A 17,160-nucleotide genomic window follows, 5' to 3' on the forward strand; every position below is an offset into this window, starting at 1 on the left:
TTTCTCCTTTCTTCATGTGTCTTTGTATGCATTCTGTCTTTCACATTCTATTACCACTATTCTAGAGTAAGCGCATAGCTTCATGCCAACAACACTAAAACAGATTTCTAATATATAGTCTACTTCGACAGCTTCTCCCCAAATCATTTTTTGAAAATTACCACTGTCACTGTCCCCAGAGCATTTTTTGGATTATAGTAGCAATTATATTATGGAAAAGACACAGGAAAAGAAGTTTCCAGTTTGAAATATGTTTTTCTGTTATTAGGGTGACCTCAGGAAGAATTCTGAGTCTTGATTTCATTATCTATTAAAAGAGGGTCAAATCTATTCACAGGGTTGTTGCAAAGATTAAATAAGATAATTTGTAAATAGTGATAGCAAAATATCTGTCTCATCATAGTGCTTAATGCATGTTTATTAAATCATTAAATATATAATTCTTTACCTAATTCCCTTTATTTAGCTGATCTGCTTACAAATTTTTGTTTACTCCAGTCAGCATGATCAAATGCTTTTTTACCTTTAAGGAAAGCTTAAATTTGATCTGTTTATCTTTCCCTATCTACTTCCACCTCTGTGCAAGTCTTGCTCACTTATCTAGCCTTACATTTTTAGTTAGCTTTATTGGTTTTTATGTACAATAATTTTCTTTAAGTAGATTGCAAATGACTAGGGACCCACTTTATACAAAATATTAGGTGTCGCAGTTGTGTTTTTTCTTTTTCTTTTTTTAATTTTTATTTGTTTTATTTGGCCTGTTAAAAAATCCTTTTTTTTCCCCCAAAAATGATATCCTGACTTTCTTTTGAATGTAAACCACTTGGACACCTCTAATCCCCGCAGATCATCAATTCCACATAACTATATCCACTATTTCCAAAGGTAAGCACAGGACTGAGTATTTGCCAATCTGAGTAATTCATTTTCCAAGCAATTCAGATAGGGCTTGTGAGCCAAGTTAGGCTCCAGAATTACTATTGGAACAGATGAGGAACAATAATTATCTCACTGAGATTACAATGTAGCATTATATAAACTATAGCAATATTTTAAAAGATTTAAATATTGAAAATATTAAATCTTCAAATTAACCTAGTTAGTAGAAAAATAGGGTTAAGATAACCATTGAAGACAAAAAATAAAAGTTATATTTTATCCATCTGTGTCTGATCTCTTAGCTAGGAAGTTTATCTACCTACTTCTCAGTCACATGGACTAAAATTTTTTTTTCCCTTAAACTAATTTATTTGTTTTTGTCACTTGTAATCAAAAGAGAACTGCATGATACAGTGTTTTTTGAATCACAAAGATAATATTTACTGATTATTGTTCTAGCTTACTCATAATGAGGTTTAGACAAAAAAATGTAGATTATATATCATAAATCCCTCTTCACTAATGGAGAAAAAAGAAACAGAAGCATATTCTTCGTGACATATAAATTTCATTATTTTGCTGTTTAAATAAGCACATATTTAATAAAATTTTAAAAAGCTTCAAAGACCACTTCTATATTCCAATCTGTAAAAAATATTTTCATTATGTTTATTATAAAAATATAAATGTTTCCACTACAAATCATTTTACATTAGTAAGAGGCCATCTACATTGTACAACATAAACTAGATGAGTAATGTTTTGAAAATACAAGTTTAAAGTAAATACATATTGCCAATCATATCACATTTATGCATGGTTTAATTGCTACTTAGGACAGAATAATCTGGGCAAGTTACCAGAAATAAATAATATATGTAAACCAAATATAAGATACAAAACAATAATATGGTACATAACGTTATGAAGGAGATGTGGTTTCATGTTTATTGAAAATCAATGCAGTTCTTGTACAAAGAGATGGCCATAAGCATTCTAGTACCTCTACTCCACAGTTAAGAATCGTACACTGTTATGTTTACATATGTACAGGGTAAGAATTGTGTAAAGTAATTTTATAAGAGGTCAGATAGAAAAATAGTGAAAAACGAAAAGCAATATACTGTGTATACAATCTCTACTTTGAAATGGACACGACGGCCGAATTAAGTGAAAAAAGATTCAATAATTCTTGATTTCTATTAGTTCATGAAATGCACAGATTTTTTTGAGTATGTTTGGAATAGTATCTACAAAAGTAAATGCTAGTGTGGGATAAAACGAGACTCAAGCCAGACTCAGATCTCAATCTAACATTTTACAACAAAATATTTGATCAAAAATGTTTTTTAGCTGCTTCTAGTTGGTTTATGTAAAATTTGTAGTTAATTTCATAATTACATATATCTTTTTAAAAAAATTCATGCTCTTACACATCCAATACAAAATTGTAGTTGGATGATTTGGTTATAAGGAATATTGCCAAATTTAAGAAATAATCTCATATATGAAGGATCACAACCTAAGCATTATGACACTAAATTTATAACAGATAAGCACTTGTGAATTTTGATCTGTGATTGTAAGCTATATAATGTTCCATTTTGCATGAGAACATAAAGTTTGCAGCACTGTTTTATTCATTCTATTCTTGTGACGTATGCATTTCTTTTTCCCATAACATGATCATATCAGCATTAGAAGAAATATAGATAGAGCTAAAATGTTGCTTCACAATATATTAGTGGCTAGATCTCCACCAGGTACATCTTTTCAAATATTACTGAGTATGTGCCTATTTGACCTTTATGGAATAGTAAGTCTAAGTTCCTGCAATGAGAGATCTCTCCACTGTTTACAGATTTTGAATCATTTGCTAGATAACTATCTGTTTCGAAAATTATATGCTCAGTAAATGCTTCTAAGCTATACACCAAAATTACAACAGGTGCATTTCAGTGGAAGACTCTTTGAGATAATAATACCTGCTATTAATGATCATAATGTTAAATTAACTAAATCTCAGTGATACAGATGACTAGTTGAGTTATCATCATTCCCTAAAAACAGCTCAACAATTTTAAGCAAAGATATTGAGTGATATTTCAAAGCCAGTCAGCAAGTGATTTTTTGACTCATGCATTGGTCTATAGGCTGTGTTGCCAATTAATGCAGCCATCTAAATAAAATTTAAATTCTTTCCGGGGTAGCTACTTTCTATTTAAGAGCTCTAATATAGCTTCTTTACCAATAGATGGAGTTAATGGTTTCCTAAGTACCATTGTAGGGCAGGTATGTCATTGAGAATCCATTACATACAAGCCAGTATATTACACTAAATTAGGAGCATACAGTTTATAACAAATGAAGAGACAAAAATGGATAAGATAGTTTAGACAATGAGAGATTTGGTTAGTGAATGAATAGGGAAAGAGTTTGGTTTCTTTCTTTTTATACATATAGATAGTGATACATATAAGTAGATGGCTCAAAAATCTGGGAAAAAGTCCATCATTCTCTATGTCTAGTTTACCATGTTTCCTACTGCTGACAATTTGTGAGGGCATTTGGCACTTGGCTGTAACAAATCTAAATTAAATCATCAAGGCATAAATAGAAAACAAAAACAATTCAAAAGAAAATAAATATGTACTTTTCTTCAAAATTAAGATTTTTTTACACGATAATACTTAAGGAAGCTAACAATGAAAAATGTGTAGTACTTAAAACAACTATAGTCTTCCTTTCTATATGCTTTTAACAGATAAAAGAGAATAATACAATGAAAAGGTAGTAAGTATGGCCAGATAGTTTGAGGTATAAACGCCTCTGTTTTGCTTGCTTTTAAAGAAAAAAATACCAGTTACAGATTTCTTTTGTGTATAAAAATATCACAAGTCTTTCCTTTTGTGGCTATTAGCAAACAGAGCCACCATATTCGCTTTGTTATTCACGTGTTTGTTTTTTTCATAGTCAGAAGATATTCAATGGTTCTATGCTAGTTTTTCATCATTTCGTGCTGAAACATTTTAATTTAATCCATAAACTAATATAAAAATCAATTACAAAACAAAATACACCCACTCACCCATCCACTAAATGACAAGGGAAAATAAAGAGTTTTTAATTCCATTTTAAGGCATTTGTACTCATATCTGAGTATCTTATTGGGCTTGGAAATTCCATCAGTATTTCCAGCATTATCATCTGTCTGCAGAGTGATGCTACATCTTCTACAGCCACCATTTCCTTCTAAAAGTAGCACTTTACACTGGAACTGGACCATTCTTTGATTGTGTTTCTAGAGCTTTAATGCTACTAATGATCTTCTTCTGTGGTCCAACCACAGTGACACCAACCTTTTTCATGTCACTGTAGAAAAGGAGAAAATATCTGGTGAGAATCATGGTTTCCTGGATAGTATGTAAGCATGAGATTTTCATGTAGCAAAGCTTGTACAATCATATATCCCAGTGTTTTGAACCTAATTTTTTTTCATCATCTATGTATTATATCCTGGTCATTCCACCTCTATCCTTATGGAAGAACATAAATGATATAGTGGGTTAAATAGTGTCCCCTCAAAATTTCTATCCACCCAGAACCTCACCTTGTGACCTTATTTGGAAATAGAATCTTTTCAGATGTGATTAAGATGAGGATCAAGATAAAATCATACTGGGCTAGGGTGGGCTCCAAATTGAATAAGACTATTCTTATTATAGATAGGACACACAGTAACACAGAGAAGAAATCCATGTATAGATGGAGGCAGAGATTAGAGTTATGTTGTCACAAACCAAGGAATGCTGGGTTCTACCAGAAGCTGGAAGAGATAAGGAAGGATTCACTCTTAGAGATTTTGGAGCAAGTGTGGAGTAAATGTGGCCCTGCCAATACCTTGATTTCTGACTTCTAGCTTCCAGAACTGTTAGAAAATAAATATTTGTTGTTTAAGCCAGTAAGTTTGTGGTAATTTTTTATGGCAGCCGTAGGACACTAATAGAGATGGTCACACATCTTTTCTGGGGCATTATCTCATTTGCTTGAATCTGGGCTAGCTAGGGACTGCTTCGACTGACAGAATGTCAGAAGCGATGCTGTATCAGTTGCTGCACTTGAGTCTTCAGAAATTGCCAGGTTCCACTTGTTATCTCTTGAGACACACTTTCTGGGCCTCAAGCTCCCATATAAGAAATCTGACTACCCAGAGACATTGGAGAGGCCATGTGTAAGCGATTCTTCTGCAATTTCAGCTATGTAGCAATCTGCACTAGGTAGGACATGAATACAACCATCTCAAGCCCCCAAGCTAGACTAGATTCACAGTAGATGAATGTTTCACTCAACACTAACACTACAATAGAAAAATCACCTGCTAAAGCTCTTCTCAAATTTATAAGCTGTAACATTGTGATATACAGTAAAATGTTGTTTCAGACCTTAAGTTTTGAAGAAGTTTGTTGTCAAACATAGATAACTGAAACAATTTCTTTAAAATATAAAATTCTTCCAAAGTAGAATAAAATATCTTTATTCATCAAAGCTATTAAATTTAAAATAGCTTAAACTCAGAAACCAGGTATAAAAATAAAGATTATAATAACATAAAAATTTCATTTTAGGAAAAAGAGTTATTTAAACATGTACCAATGATTAAATATTCTTGAAACGAATAATTAGTTCATATATCTGCCTCTTTCAGGTCTTAACTCAAACATCCCCATCGCATGAGAAACTTCACTGATCCTCTTATTTAATATTGTGAAATCCTCTCTGCAGTCATACCTCCACTTCTCATTTTCTTGTTTTGTTTTCTTCCAAGGCATTTATCACTATTCAGCATGTTGCCTTTCTTTCAATTTATTATTTTTTTATGCTCCATCCTGTACCACGAGAATGTGAATTCCATGTAAACAGGGATTCTTATTGGCTTTGACTCTGATTATCATCCACACTCTGAACAATAGCTGTCATTTAGTAGGGGCTCAATATGTATTTACAAAAGAATGAATCAACAGTCCAAATATGTTTATCTGGGGAATTTGACATAGGAGTTAAGTATCACTTGGCAAAGAACTCCAGAAAAATTGAGCATGGCAAGAAGAAAAAACACATACGTGCAAACACAAAGACACATACACACACGTACACACATAAACACACATAGAAGAGACTACTCTATATTGAGCATAAAGGAAAGAATATAAAATTGGGATTTCAACTACCTAGAAATGGACAAACATTTCTTAAGAAGTGAGTTCCTAGGCAATAAAGGTATGCAAGCAGAAAATAGTTAATTAACCATTAAGAAGAAATTAGATGTTATTTCAATATCTACTGCATTAAATTAATCATGACTGGTGTATTCCTATTAACTGACCTGGGAGTGAAATTCCTGATGACCTGCAAGTCACATCCCTGCTGCCATTCAAGAGGCTAATCAGTTCTCTGTGGACAACTTGTATTTTGCCTGAGGTACTCTCTAATCATACTCTTCAGCTGCTTTGCTTCTCTAGGAAGACTAGTGAGGAGTGACATCGAGCTTGTCACTCTTTGTGTAACTGTGCATAATGGAACCTTTAGTTACGGTAATGTAGACTCTGTTGATCCCTGCTTTTGAGAATGTGTATTCTATGGGATTGTGATTCTTTATATACCATAGATCTATTTTTAAGATGAATAAAAACATTTCCCCACAACTCTTCAAATTATATCAAAGTCAGTTTATGACTCTAGAGTCAGAAAATAGGGCAGATATAAATATATGTGTACAAATCAATAGATCTCACTCTCTTTTTGTTTTCCTTCTCTCATTTTTCTTCCAATCCTACATCATATATTTTATGACTCATTGACTTGTTTCTCTGTCTCTTCATTTTCTCCTTCTTTTCAAGCTTAAAAAACAAAATGATAATCATGAAAAAAAAAATGTTCCAGGGTAGTATACTAGGTTCACAGACCAGTTTGAGACAATGCTAAGGAGGCGTCTCAGCTCTAGGGATTTTGTTTCAACAGGAACGGCTGAGTCTTCTTCAGCTTAATGCTCCCTCATCACTTTTTTATAGATGTATGTCCTAGGTGCACTCCTCAAAAATCTTTTGCATAAAAGGTACATAATTTTGTTTATATTTAATGCCAACGATTATATTGGAAAAGATCATTAAAGTAATTATCTCTTTAGGTTATATTTTCACTTGTGTTTTTATACACTCTCTATTCTCTCTCCCCTCTCCAAAATGTCTTCTACACATAACCCTGCTATGTCCAAAATTCTTCTAAATATCTAGCTGCTGTGGTCTCAGTAACACTTCCATATGCTTATATTGTTTTGACTACCTTATTCAGAAGGGCAGTGGAAAAGTTCAAGACTAAAGAGCAGCTCAAGATTGAGACCAGAGGTTAATAAGCTATCTGGTACTTCAAAGGCAAAGGGATAGGTGATGACACTGAAAATGGCAGGATAATGACATATAACAATTAATGTGCCTAATATTCATTCTACACACTTAAATGTCTCTCCAGAGTCTATAGTAACTTTTACCCCTTTTCACTCTCTCTTCTCTTCTCACATTAACCTTCCTAAATCCACCTTAGGCTATGAAATAATATTTTAAAAAATATGTTATGCTTATTCAATAAAACTGTACATTTTCTGGATTTTATTTGAAAATTAGATGACTTGAGTAGCTTGCATGTAAATGAAATCCCTAAACTAATTGAAATAAGTTAATACTTATTTGAATATGAAGTACTATTGACATTTTCCCGTGACTTGATAGTCTTGATAGGAAAAAAATAAAATAAATTTAATATCATTTTTAGGTATCTCTGTCTTATTATAGGAGAATCTCCAGAGTTATTTTTTTCAAAGGAATGATTTCTGAATTGAGTCAAGATAGCACACAAAAAAAGGAACTTAAAGGAATCAAATTCAACAATACACTTGAGCCCGAAAAAGAAAGGATAAAATGTCAAGTTAAAATATTTTGTAGCATTTAAGTGAAAATGTTGCTTCATTAGATTTTCCAAAATTATTATGCATTAAATATTTTTTATAAATTCTCATTTTTATAGTATAAACTAGGGACAGGAGGTACTAGGGAGATCCCAAAATAATTTTTTTCAAGGAATTTTATTTAGGTCAATAGATCTTAATTCCGTTGTCTCAGAATTCAGGACAAAGTACAGAAGAAAGAACATTGAGAGACCTGAAATCATCTGGCTCAGTGTGAAGGACCTAAAGAGCTGAGTCTCTCAGGAAAAATCAGCTTTCATTTTGAATGTAGATTCACAGTTTGTTTAAATAATTATAATAACAATAATTAAGTGAACATATTCTAGACAGCAAAAGGAGCTTACTGTCCAAAACTGTATCATTGACACAAATACATTGCTAAGTTGGAAATGTAACAAGTTCTGCCACTTCACTTTTTTAAGCAAATAGCTCTCTTACAACATTCACAGCTTATAGTGTCTGAGTATATTTAAAGTGTGAGCTAGCAGTTAATCATATTAACAATGTTCTGCCTCATCAACTTCAATATAGTGTTTTGTGATCTAAAACCTTTGAGTGTTGATATTTTATTGAGAATAAACATTTATGTAACTCTGCCTTTGAAAATCTGGCAATGATGCAGAAATATTCAGCTTTGTGTTTGTTCTCTTTTATGCTTCTGTGCTCTAAGGCAGGTGTCTTGTATATCATAACCCTAAGTGTATATATTACTAAAATAAGAATTTATAAAAATATTTAAATATATTAATATATCCTGAGATTGTGTCTAATCAAAATAACTACCACAGAAACTCAAAGCATATTGTAGATTGGCTCAGAATTCTATTCAATAAACAGTACATTTCCCTTTAAACAGTAATGCCAACACATGTTAAGTAGACTAGCATGAGTTTATTTCTAAGAACAATTCTCGTTAATAGTAATATACCCATCTTATTAGGTACTTTTGTGACTTTTTGTATTTCTCAATTGAATGCTATGCCATAAATGATAAACTTCTTTACCTATTTTTAGGTAGGCACTTATATCTCTATTATTTATACTGCACTTTCTTTTTTGATATCTAAATGTAACTCTCCACATTGACTTTGTTTAAGTGATTGACAGAATGACAATGAAAGTCTTTAAATACTCATTAACATTTAAATATTTAAATATTGGTAGGAGAGGTTAAGATTTAAAAGAACTTGATGATAATAGTTTATTTAAAGCAACAAAGATGAAAGATAGAAGGCTCTGAAACAAAAATGGACACAGTTTTCAAACAGACATTGTAAGCCACAAAATTATGGACAATTTTTGGTGTATCTGACTCACACAAAAACTTATCCTCTGAACAGTTCTCTATTTTACCCTTAAGAAAGGGCCCCTAGAGCCAAGTTCCTGCTATCATAACCCACATCTTTTGAATAGAAATGATTATATCATGGTAAACATATGCCTTTGAAGGTGACAATCTATAAGCAGAACTGAGCTCATCAGAATATTCTCCTGAGGACTTAGAATTAAGAGGTTTGGGTCTTGGCCAGATGAGTGGCACACCAAGGTTGTAGGACCTAGGGCTGAGAAAGCCATTTTTAACTGCACACATGCAGAAAAAGTCATTGTAAAGAAGAAAAAACAATGACGCAGTTACATTAGGAAGTGAAGTAAATTGGCTCTAATTCACAGAGAGATGAAGACTACAGTTTCCAGTTCTTCACTGCCAGTTCCCAATTACTGTGCCTTGTGAATGAGTATGAATGTTATGGATTATTCACTGGATTCACTCGATAAAACCCTTTTCCTTAAGCCCATGGGTTTCTCATATCAAAGGATTTCTATTACTAAAAGGGTCATGTCTAAGAAATACAGCCTGCTATACTTGATTATTGGTTTTTAACACATAAACCATATTAATTATGCATATTCTGTATTTCTAAACTGAATATAAGCCTTTCGAGAAAAACATTAAAGTCATGTCTTAAACCTATTTATAACTCCATTTTCAAGTATGATATCCTTCACAGAGTAGACACGTAATAATAGATGATATGTTTATACAGTAGCTGTGAAAACTAATTTTAGACTTAACATGTTTCCTTATATACCAGCTCATCCACTTAGTTTTCAGTTTTATCTTTCTACAGAGGTTAGTTTTTGTTAAAAATAACAGAAAATCAGAAATAGTAATTACTGCGTTATATCTGCTAATGTTTTAAATTAGGAGCTTCAGTTTGTGAGGCTGGGTATGCATATGTATCTGTTAGTCTATTAAAGGAGGTCATAATTTAGTGAAGACACCTATTATAGGAACCTATTGTGAGAAAAGAAGACACATTAACATGCATCAATCTAGAAGGTGTCGTTTATGAGGAGAAACCCAGGACCCTCCTCAACGTTACGAGAGAAAGTATCTCAGAGGTTTAACTAATATTTCTAATGCAGTGAATAAAACATTTTCTTACTCTGTGGAAATCTTGGCTATGGTGTCACAAGAACTGTATTCCACGCCTGTGAAAATTTCCTTGCACTGTGCTGTCCGGACACCATTAAGCCAGTCACCTGTTGTACGGAAGGTAGTGATGTCGACATTGCTTTGATCCAGAAGAAGGTTTGATGGCCTGCAAGAAAAGAAAACATCAATGGGAGAAATCAGAATTCAACAGATTTGCTGGATGTCAAAATTTGACCCCAATATCATCAGGAACTTTCAGACTTCATGCATTGTTCCTGTTTATTCGTAGATTTTTTTTTTTTTTTTTTTTTGGTGAGGCAACTGTTGGTTGACCTTACAGATTGCAAGGACTTTGTCAGCTTACAATAATTTATTTTTAATTTTTCACGCCTACAGCACCTGGTCTTCCTAGATGGTCTCCCATCCAAGTACTAACTAGGCTCTACCCTGCTTAGCTTCCAAGATCAGATGAGATAGGGCTTGTTCAGAGTGGCATGGCCGTAGACTATCTGTGGAATTTATCTGCCATGAAGGCTTCATCTGTTCAAGTAGGCAGCTTGCAAAAATACTGTGTAATCGTCTTGTATCAGTGCTCCTCTTCTCCACTCATGACTGTTTTTTGAATTATTGAAACTTTGCCAGTGAAATGCATAAATATATCCATACATACTTTAATTTTTTAATGTGTTTAACCATTAGCAAAGATGGCGGTAATTTAGGATTCCATATAGCAAACATGACACACTGAATAATTTGCTGTCCGCTTTGGTGATAGATTTGGTTTACCATATTATATCCTTCCCACTGATGTTCCTTTGTAGATATTGTAGAGTTGCTGTCTAAAAGACAGTTTAAACAACCTAGGCTGTACCTACAGCAGGACATAAAGTAAGCACAGATTTAAATAATGTCATAAGTGTCATTAAAAATAATAATTATAAAAAGAATGGGAAAAAGTAAATGAGTAACAATAAATGAAATCCTCACAACAAACGGAGTGTGTGTGTGTGGGTTTATATATATACATATGCATATATATATATACACACACACTCTATAGACACACACACACACACACACACACACATATATAGAGATTGATCAATTGATTGATTGTGACTGTTTTTATATTACACAATAAATCAGCATTAAGAGGAACTTCTAGGATCATTAACAATTCCAAGATCTAGTGAATCAAAGGAACTTAAGAGGAACGAAAGAGACCATGTATTCTCCCTGAAGAGGCCAAAATGGAGCCTGGACTATGTTTTTCAGCTATCAGTGACCTCTTTAATTGTTCTTTAACTCATGAGACTGAGACCTGTCACCAGGAAGACAGTTGATTGTCCTCTCAATTCCTTCCTCTTAAAACTGTCCCTGGGTTCAAATAGCCCATAATGTTTATTTATACTTTTAGTTTATAAGTTAATTTATAAAAATGCTATCATGTTTTCTTGGGCCAATATCTGCGTTGTGGCTATATTGTTCATAACCCTTGTTACATCAGTAGCTTAACTGGTAATGGAACATGGAGTTGGATAGATGGGTAGAGGTTCAAATCATATAGTAGAGCAGGACCTATATTAACTATACATTCTGAGGAAGAACTCTACAGTTAGAGAAGTGCACAAAGGACCAGTCGAGGATGGGATCTCCCGATGCATGGTGCATTAATATGCTAGCAAATTTCTAGGATCTATTTGATGTAGACCAAATGTCTTCCTGGATGTTTTGGACATGACTAAATATCCTGTAAGGGTGTCATAACCTAATATTTGTCTGATAATTGAGAAGGTACATTTGGATTTTTACCTCTTCGGAGTTATCATTCAGAAGCTTTCATGTTTTGTGATACTGCAGTTGAATTTAATCAACATTGAGGTCTTGAAACTTTTAAAAATTATTAAGTTCTCCAATATTAGGGTTTTTAAAACTAGAACTTTCCATGTTTGTATATATAAAAAAATTAATAATTTGCCTAAATGAATTTATCATTTGCAATGTTTAAATTCAACATTTAAAATTAGTTGTCAGAAGACACCAAAGCAAATGAAGAATATACTGACATGTATTTTTCCTTACTTTAGTAATGAATTTAGCTCTTTATCTAATTCTAATGATATCTTTTGAAATAGCATTAATTTACAAAAAGTAAACAATTCAGATACAATTAAACTGCATCATGTTTTATCTAGAAATACCAACCACCGATTATCATCTGGGATATGTGGTAAAAGTTCATGTTCTCATGAGAAAATCTCTCTGTGAAGAAAGTCCTTAAATAGCGAACTCTACCCACACTTACAAGTAATTTTTAATTGGAAGAGTTTTATTATTATTGATGATATTTCTTCAACTCACTTCCTGATATACAAGATACATGTTAAGTGTTAAGATTCTTAAATCTAAATAATGTGTTGACATGCATTCTGTTGTTGGGGACACATGAAAGAAGTGTGAATTGACTATTCATCTGACTTTTGATTTAGATATATTAAATTTATTTAATAAAAATAGTCAAATTTTAATAAAATTATAATGCCATGTTTAAGAAAAAATAGTAGTGACAATTTGGTTCTGCCTAGATATTCATCCTCCGTGGAAAACATAGATCAATAGCTAGTTTCCTCCCTAGTATAAAAATCTGTGAAATGGAGGACAGCTGAAAGTAGAAAATTTTTCTATCTTCTTTCCCTTAGGTTAAACTCAAGTACTTCATTCCTCTCTACTTAAAGTGTTTTAATTATAAATTAAAAATTAAATTATGGAGTTTTTAATTTATGTTTATGTGTTATGTTTTAGTTTTAACTAACCCTCAGAGGTTATCTTTTAAAAAAAGGTAGAAAGAAACAAAAATTAGGCATTATTTTACAAAGCATTAATTTTTTTCCTTTAGGAATATAAAAAATACAAAATATAAACATAAAATTTTATAAATTATTCTCATTGGGAACATAGATATAAAAACTTTTATATGATTTTTAAAAATTACTTATCTAAGAAACATTTAATAATTGAAAATCTCTTGTTTTTATTTTTTCTTAAGAACTTGAATTACAAATACATATACAATCCAGGTTCCAAAACTTACATGATATTCTTGGTTTATTTTAGATGACCATCGTGAATGAAATAGCCTTTGTCACTAGCCAGCATTAAATATAACATTGGACCCATTGGAGCAGTCATTGTCTTAGTAAATAAAATTGATAAGAATAACATTAAATCAGATGTGAGAAATTTTTATAAGAAAAATGAGGCAAGACCTAGAAAGAGGACAATAAAATATTAACTAACCGTGCCGCTCACGTGCTCACACACGCACGCACGCACGCACACACACACACACACACACACATACACACACACACCCCACCCACAGCTTAGATTTCTACGGTAGCTGTAGCATAGAATCTAATGTCGGCTCTTGTCAACTCTTGGTCTCATGAACAGCAATACTTTTTTTATTTATGGTTTGTGGGTATGAGGAATCAAACCCCAGGACATTTATTCAGAATATTTATGAAGTGTGCCTAATAGCAAAATGCAGAATTTTTTCTTCTCAATTCAAAATGGTTTGTATTTTTAAACTCAACACTATAGACAGACTCAACAAAAGTTTAGAGAAAATTAGCATAAACAGATTGAAATAGAACAGGACATATGTATTACGGATTAGAATGACCCCAACTGAGTTTTTCTATTTATTACTTGGATCAAAGTACAATAAAGACAAAGAATGACCTAATTTTAATGCCAGTGACCTCAGAATAACCAGCCCTGCAAAGTATCATTTTTCCACTTCCAGGATTTCTCTGGGGAATTCAAATAAAAATTGGTTCCTTTCCTCCTCCGAGAGGACAGGACATCTGGAGAGTTTATCAATGGATAGGAATTTGTCTCTCACTGTGAAGAGCCTGTGATGTCTCTTCATGCGCACCAAGGGAATGTGGGCTTTTTGAGCAGCTGCAGGCGCTGGCGGTTTTTTTTTTTTTTTTTTTTTAGACCCAGGCCCAGACATTGGGTCTGAAAGGGAAATTTATAGGCTGGGTGATGTGCACTGTGAGCTCACACTTTTACTGGACAAATGAGATAGATTTCAATCCGCGCAGCTGTAAACGATGTCCTGCAGAGTTCCACCTGATCTTTTACAGCTTTTCATAAATCAGTACCTACTGGCCGCGGACCGCAGTCATTAAAAAGAAATCATGGAAATTACATGTTTGCTCAGGGGAAGCAAAAAAATAACTTTCCTCCCTTTTTTTCTCCCTCCTTGTATTTAGGTTTGTGAATTATTCCTTTATGGATTTTCACACCGTTGCATTAAAAAGATACACATGTATTTTCTTCCCACCGACTCCTATTTTATCTACAAATGGTTCCGAACTAATTAGCCCCAGACACTGGAGAACAAATGTTAAGTAATTGCTAGTCCTAAGAATATCTTCTCATAGTGATCTTATTTCATATTGCATTAGAATTCTAAATTACTAAGATTGAATGCTTGGTTTACAAAGGGCTTTAGTTTTCATGAATTAAAAATAATGATTAATACACTTTTTAAATGAGTAAGTAGATGCCTACTGAAGAATAAGTAGACGTAGATACCAATTATATTGGATATGTATGCTATACCACTATAATTATTTACTTTTCTTCTGTTGTGAATAATTTCAAGAATATATTAACTCTAAAGAGTAATTTTTAAAGCAAAATATTAATCATATCTACTTTTATTATTGTCTGAAAATAGTAAAATAATTTTGCAATACTTTTTATGTTTTTTTTGTTTGTTTCAAGTGGCATCTTACTATATTTCAGGGAGAAAAGCTTGTATTTGCCAATATTTTTAAAATGTGGATTTATAATGATCTTGATCTTTTTATCTCTAACATTAAAAATTCAGATATGAGTAAATGAATTTAATTGTTATCAGTAACTAACAATAATTTTGAGTATATATAGCTCTCAATAGGAGACTTGTATATAAATGACACATTAAGGAGAAATAGAGGCAATGTATTTATTTTAATTATGTCTAGGCCTTGACAAAACTTTTAGCAATTATAGCTATTACATCTGGTTTAATTCCTCCCAGTGCTAAAAACTACCTACTTTGATTTTTAAGATAAAAAAAAAGATACCTGGGTATTTGGCATATTTGCTTCCCTCTAAAAAGTTCAGTATTATATTTGTTCAGTGGGGGAAGTCACCCTGTCAGTTTCAGAATTGGACATCAAAGTCATTTTGAGAAGCAGAATGTTTTTTGGTCATTAGACTTCTCTTAAAGGACATTTGTCAAAAGAGCAGTTATTCTCTAAAAGAATTACATTATATACTCTTAGAGATCAGAAGAATTTTTGTAAGGCTAATTTAAAGTCATTAACAGAAAAAATTGGGAGTATTGTTTACTTTTTTCTATTTATCCTGCAAGTAAATAAAAATAAATCTCTTCAAAGTTAGTGATCAATGCAATGAAATAATATATTTAAAGTTATTTTAATTAACTAAGTATAGCTGGGTCTTCAGAATCTCATTCTAAATATAATAAATATATTGTCTTTATGCCATTTCAGCTGCCTTTGCTTTAGAACTTCATTCTAAATTTATTAAATGTATTGTTTAATTCTTTATGCCAAGAATTTGGATTCTATACATTTACAATAATATTGAAGAATCCAATGACCTGAAGTATGAAAATATTATGGCTTTAAAGAGCAAGTCATTTCTCTGTTTCATTTGTATGTATATAAATATCCCAAAATAAAAAGAATATCTTACTGCCTACATAGAAATGAATTCATCTCCCATTTTTTTTTATTATTTGGCTTTTTTATTTTTAAGTTACCTATATTCATAAAAATAATGAGCCAATTTATTTAAAGTAGAAACTATATTATAAAACTAGTCTTGCAAAAATGGTTTTCTTAAACAAATCTCTCTTTTATGTATAACAAATGCATGTGTTGTAAGAGAAAATTTGTTACTGTAAGACCATTTTCCATTTATTTATATAGTGCCATTTTCTATCAAGAACTTCTTTGAGAAAGATTTATTTGATTCTTAAAAAAAATATGAGGGGTCTTATTATTTTTATCCTTTTACACATGTCTACTATGATTATGCTTTCCTTTTTTCTCTTTCTAAATTTCTCAAAAGCACTATGTTCAAATTGCCTTTTTCTTTTCATCATCCAATTATAACTAAACCTCTTAAAATTTTGTATCTCATTTATCATTCTAAAAGAATCAAAATAGTTCTCTAAAAAGAATCTGATATCCTTCTCTTTGCTTCATTGAGAGGCTTTTTTCCTCAGTTGTCTTTTTTTTTCTCCCTCACCTGTCTACACTTTTGGAAAATTCCAAGAGCAGTAGTTTTTTGTAGCCTAAGTCTCGTTCCTAACTCTGATTGTTTCTATCTACCATTTCATATTCTGCTCTGTAATTGGTACTGCTCTCCAAAGCTCTAAATAGAGACGCTTTCTTTCTCTTTGAGTGAGAGTCTGTGCGGTGGGTTAATGTTCTGAGATGTCGACTAATATTCCATACTTTCTTCCTTCTAAGATTGCCATCCACTGGCACTGATTGGCTCTACAATTTCCTTATAAGAAGCCTGAAATCTCTATTGGCTACCACCACACCTTGTTATATATGATAGAAGCATTCACTCATTTCAATTAGCTTCTTGGCTCCTGTAGACATTTGAGTTAGTGACTTCTGGGCTTAGCAACTGAAGCTTTTAGAGACTTCAAAATATCTTTGGATCCCTGGGTGGCACAGAAGTGGCAAAGAGAAGCTTAAATATGGAGTCTGGCACATTGGGATGA

At 32.3% G+C, this 17,160-nt stretch overlaps 1 protein-coding gene and 1 pseudogene across 2 annotated transcripts in view; both read right to left on the reverse strand.

The window, feature by feature from the left end:
- Window positions 1–1,517: 1,517 nt before the first annotated feature.
- Window positions 1,518–17,160, reverse strand: part of EPHA3 (EPH receptor A3) — a 338,669-nt gene continuing 323,026 nt past the window's right edge. Inside the window, exons 16-17 of one of the 2 annotated variants that reach the window (XM_011356405.1) lie at window positions 10,345–10,500; window positions 1,518–4,251 (exon numbers count right to left, since the gene is read on the reverse strand). In XM_011356405.1, the coding sequence (XP_011354707.1) occupies window positions 4,146–4,251; window positions 10,345–10,500 (262 nt within the window). In that variant the 3' untranslated portion in view covers window positions 1,518–4,145. The remainder of the gene's footprint in view (window positions 4,252–10,344; window positions 10,501–17,160) is intronic. The other variant, XM_011356406.1, reaches the window with a different exon arrangement.
- Window positions 10,722–10,840, reverse strand: LOC111737413 (annotated as a pseudogene).

Source organism: Pteropus vampyrus, unplaced genomic scaffold (assembly GCF_000151845.1).
Source record: "Pteropus vampyrus isolate Shadow unplaced genomic scaffold, Pvam_2.0 Scaffold26, whole genome shotgun sequence".
NCBI classification, from domain to species: domain Eukaryota; kingdom Metazoa; phylum Chordata; class Mammalia; order Chiroptera; family Pteropodidae; genus Pteropus; species Pteropus vampyrus.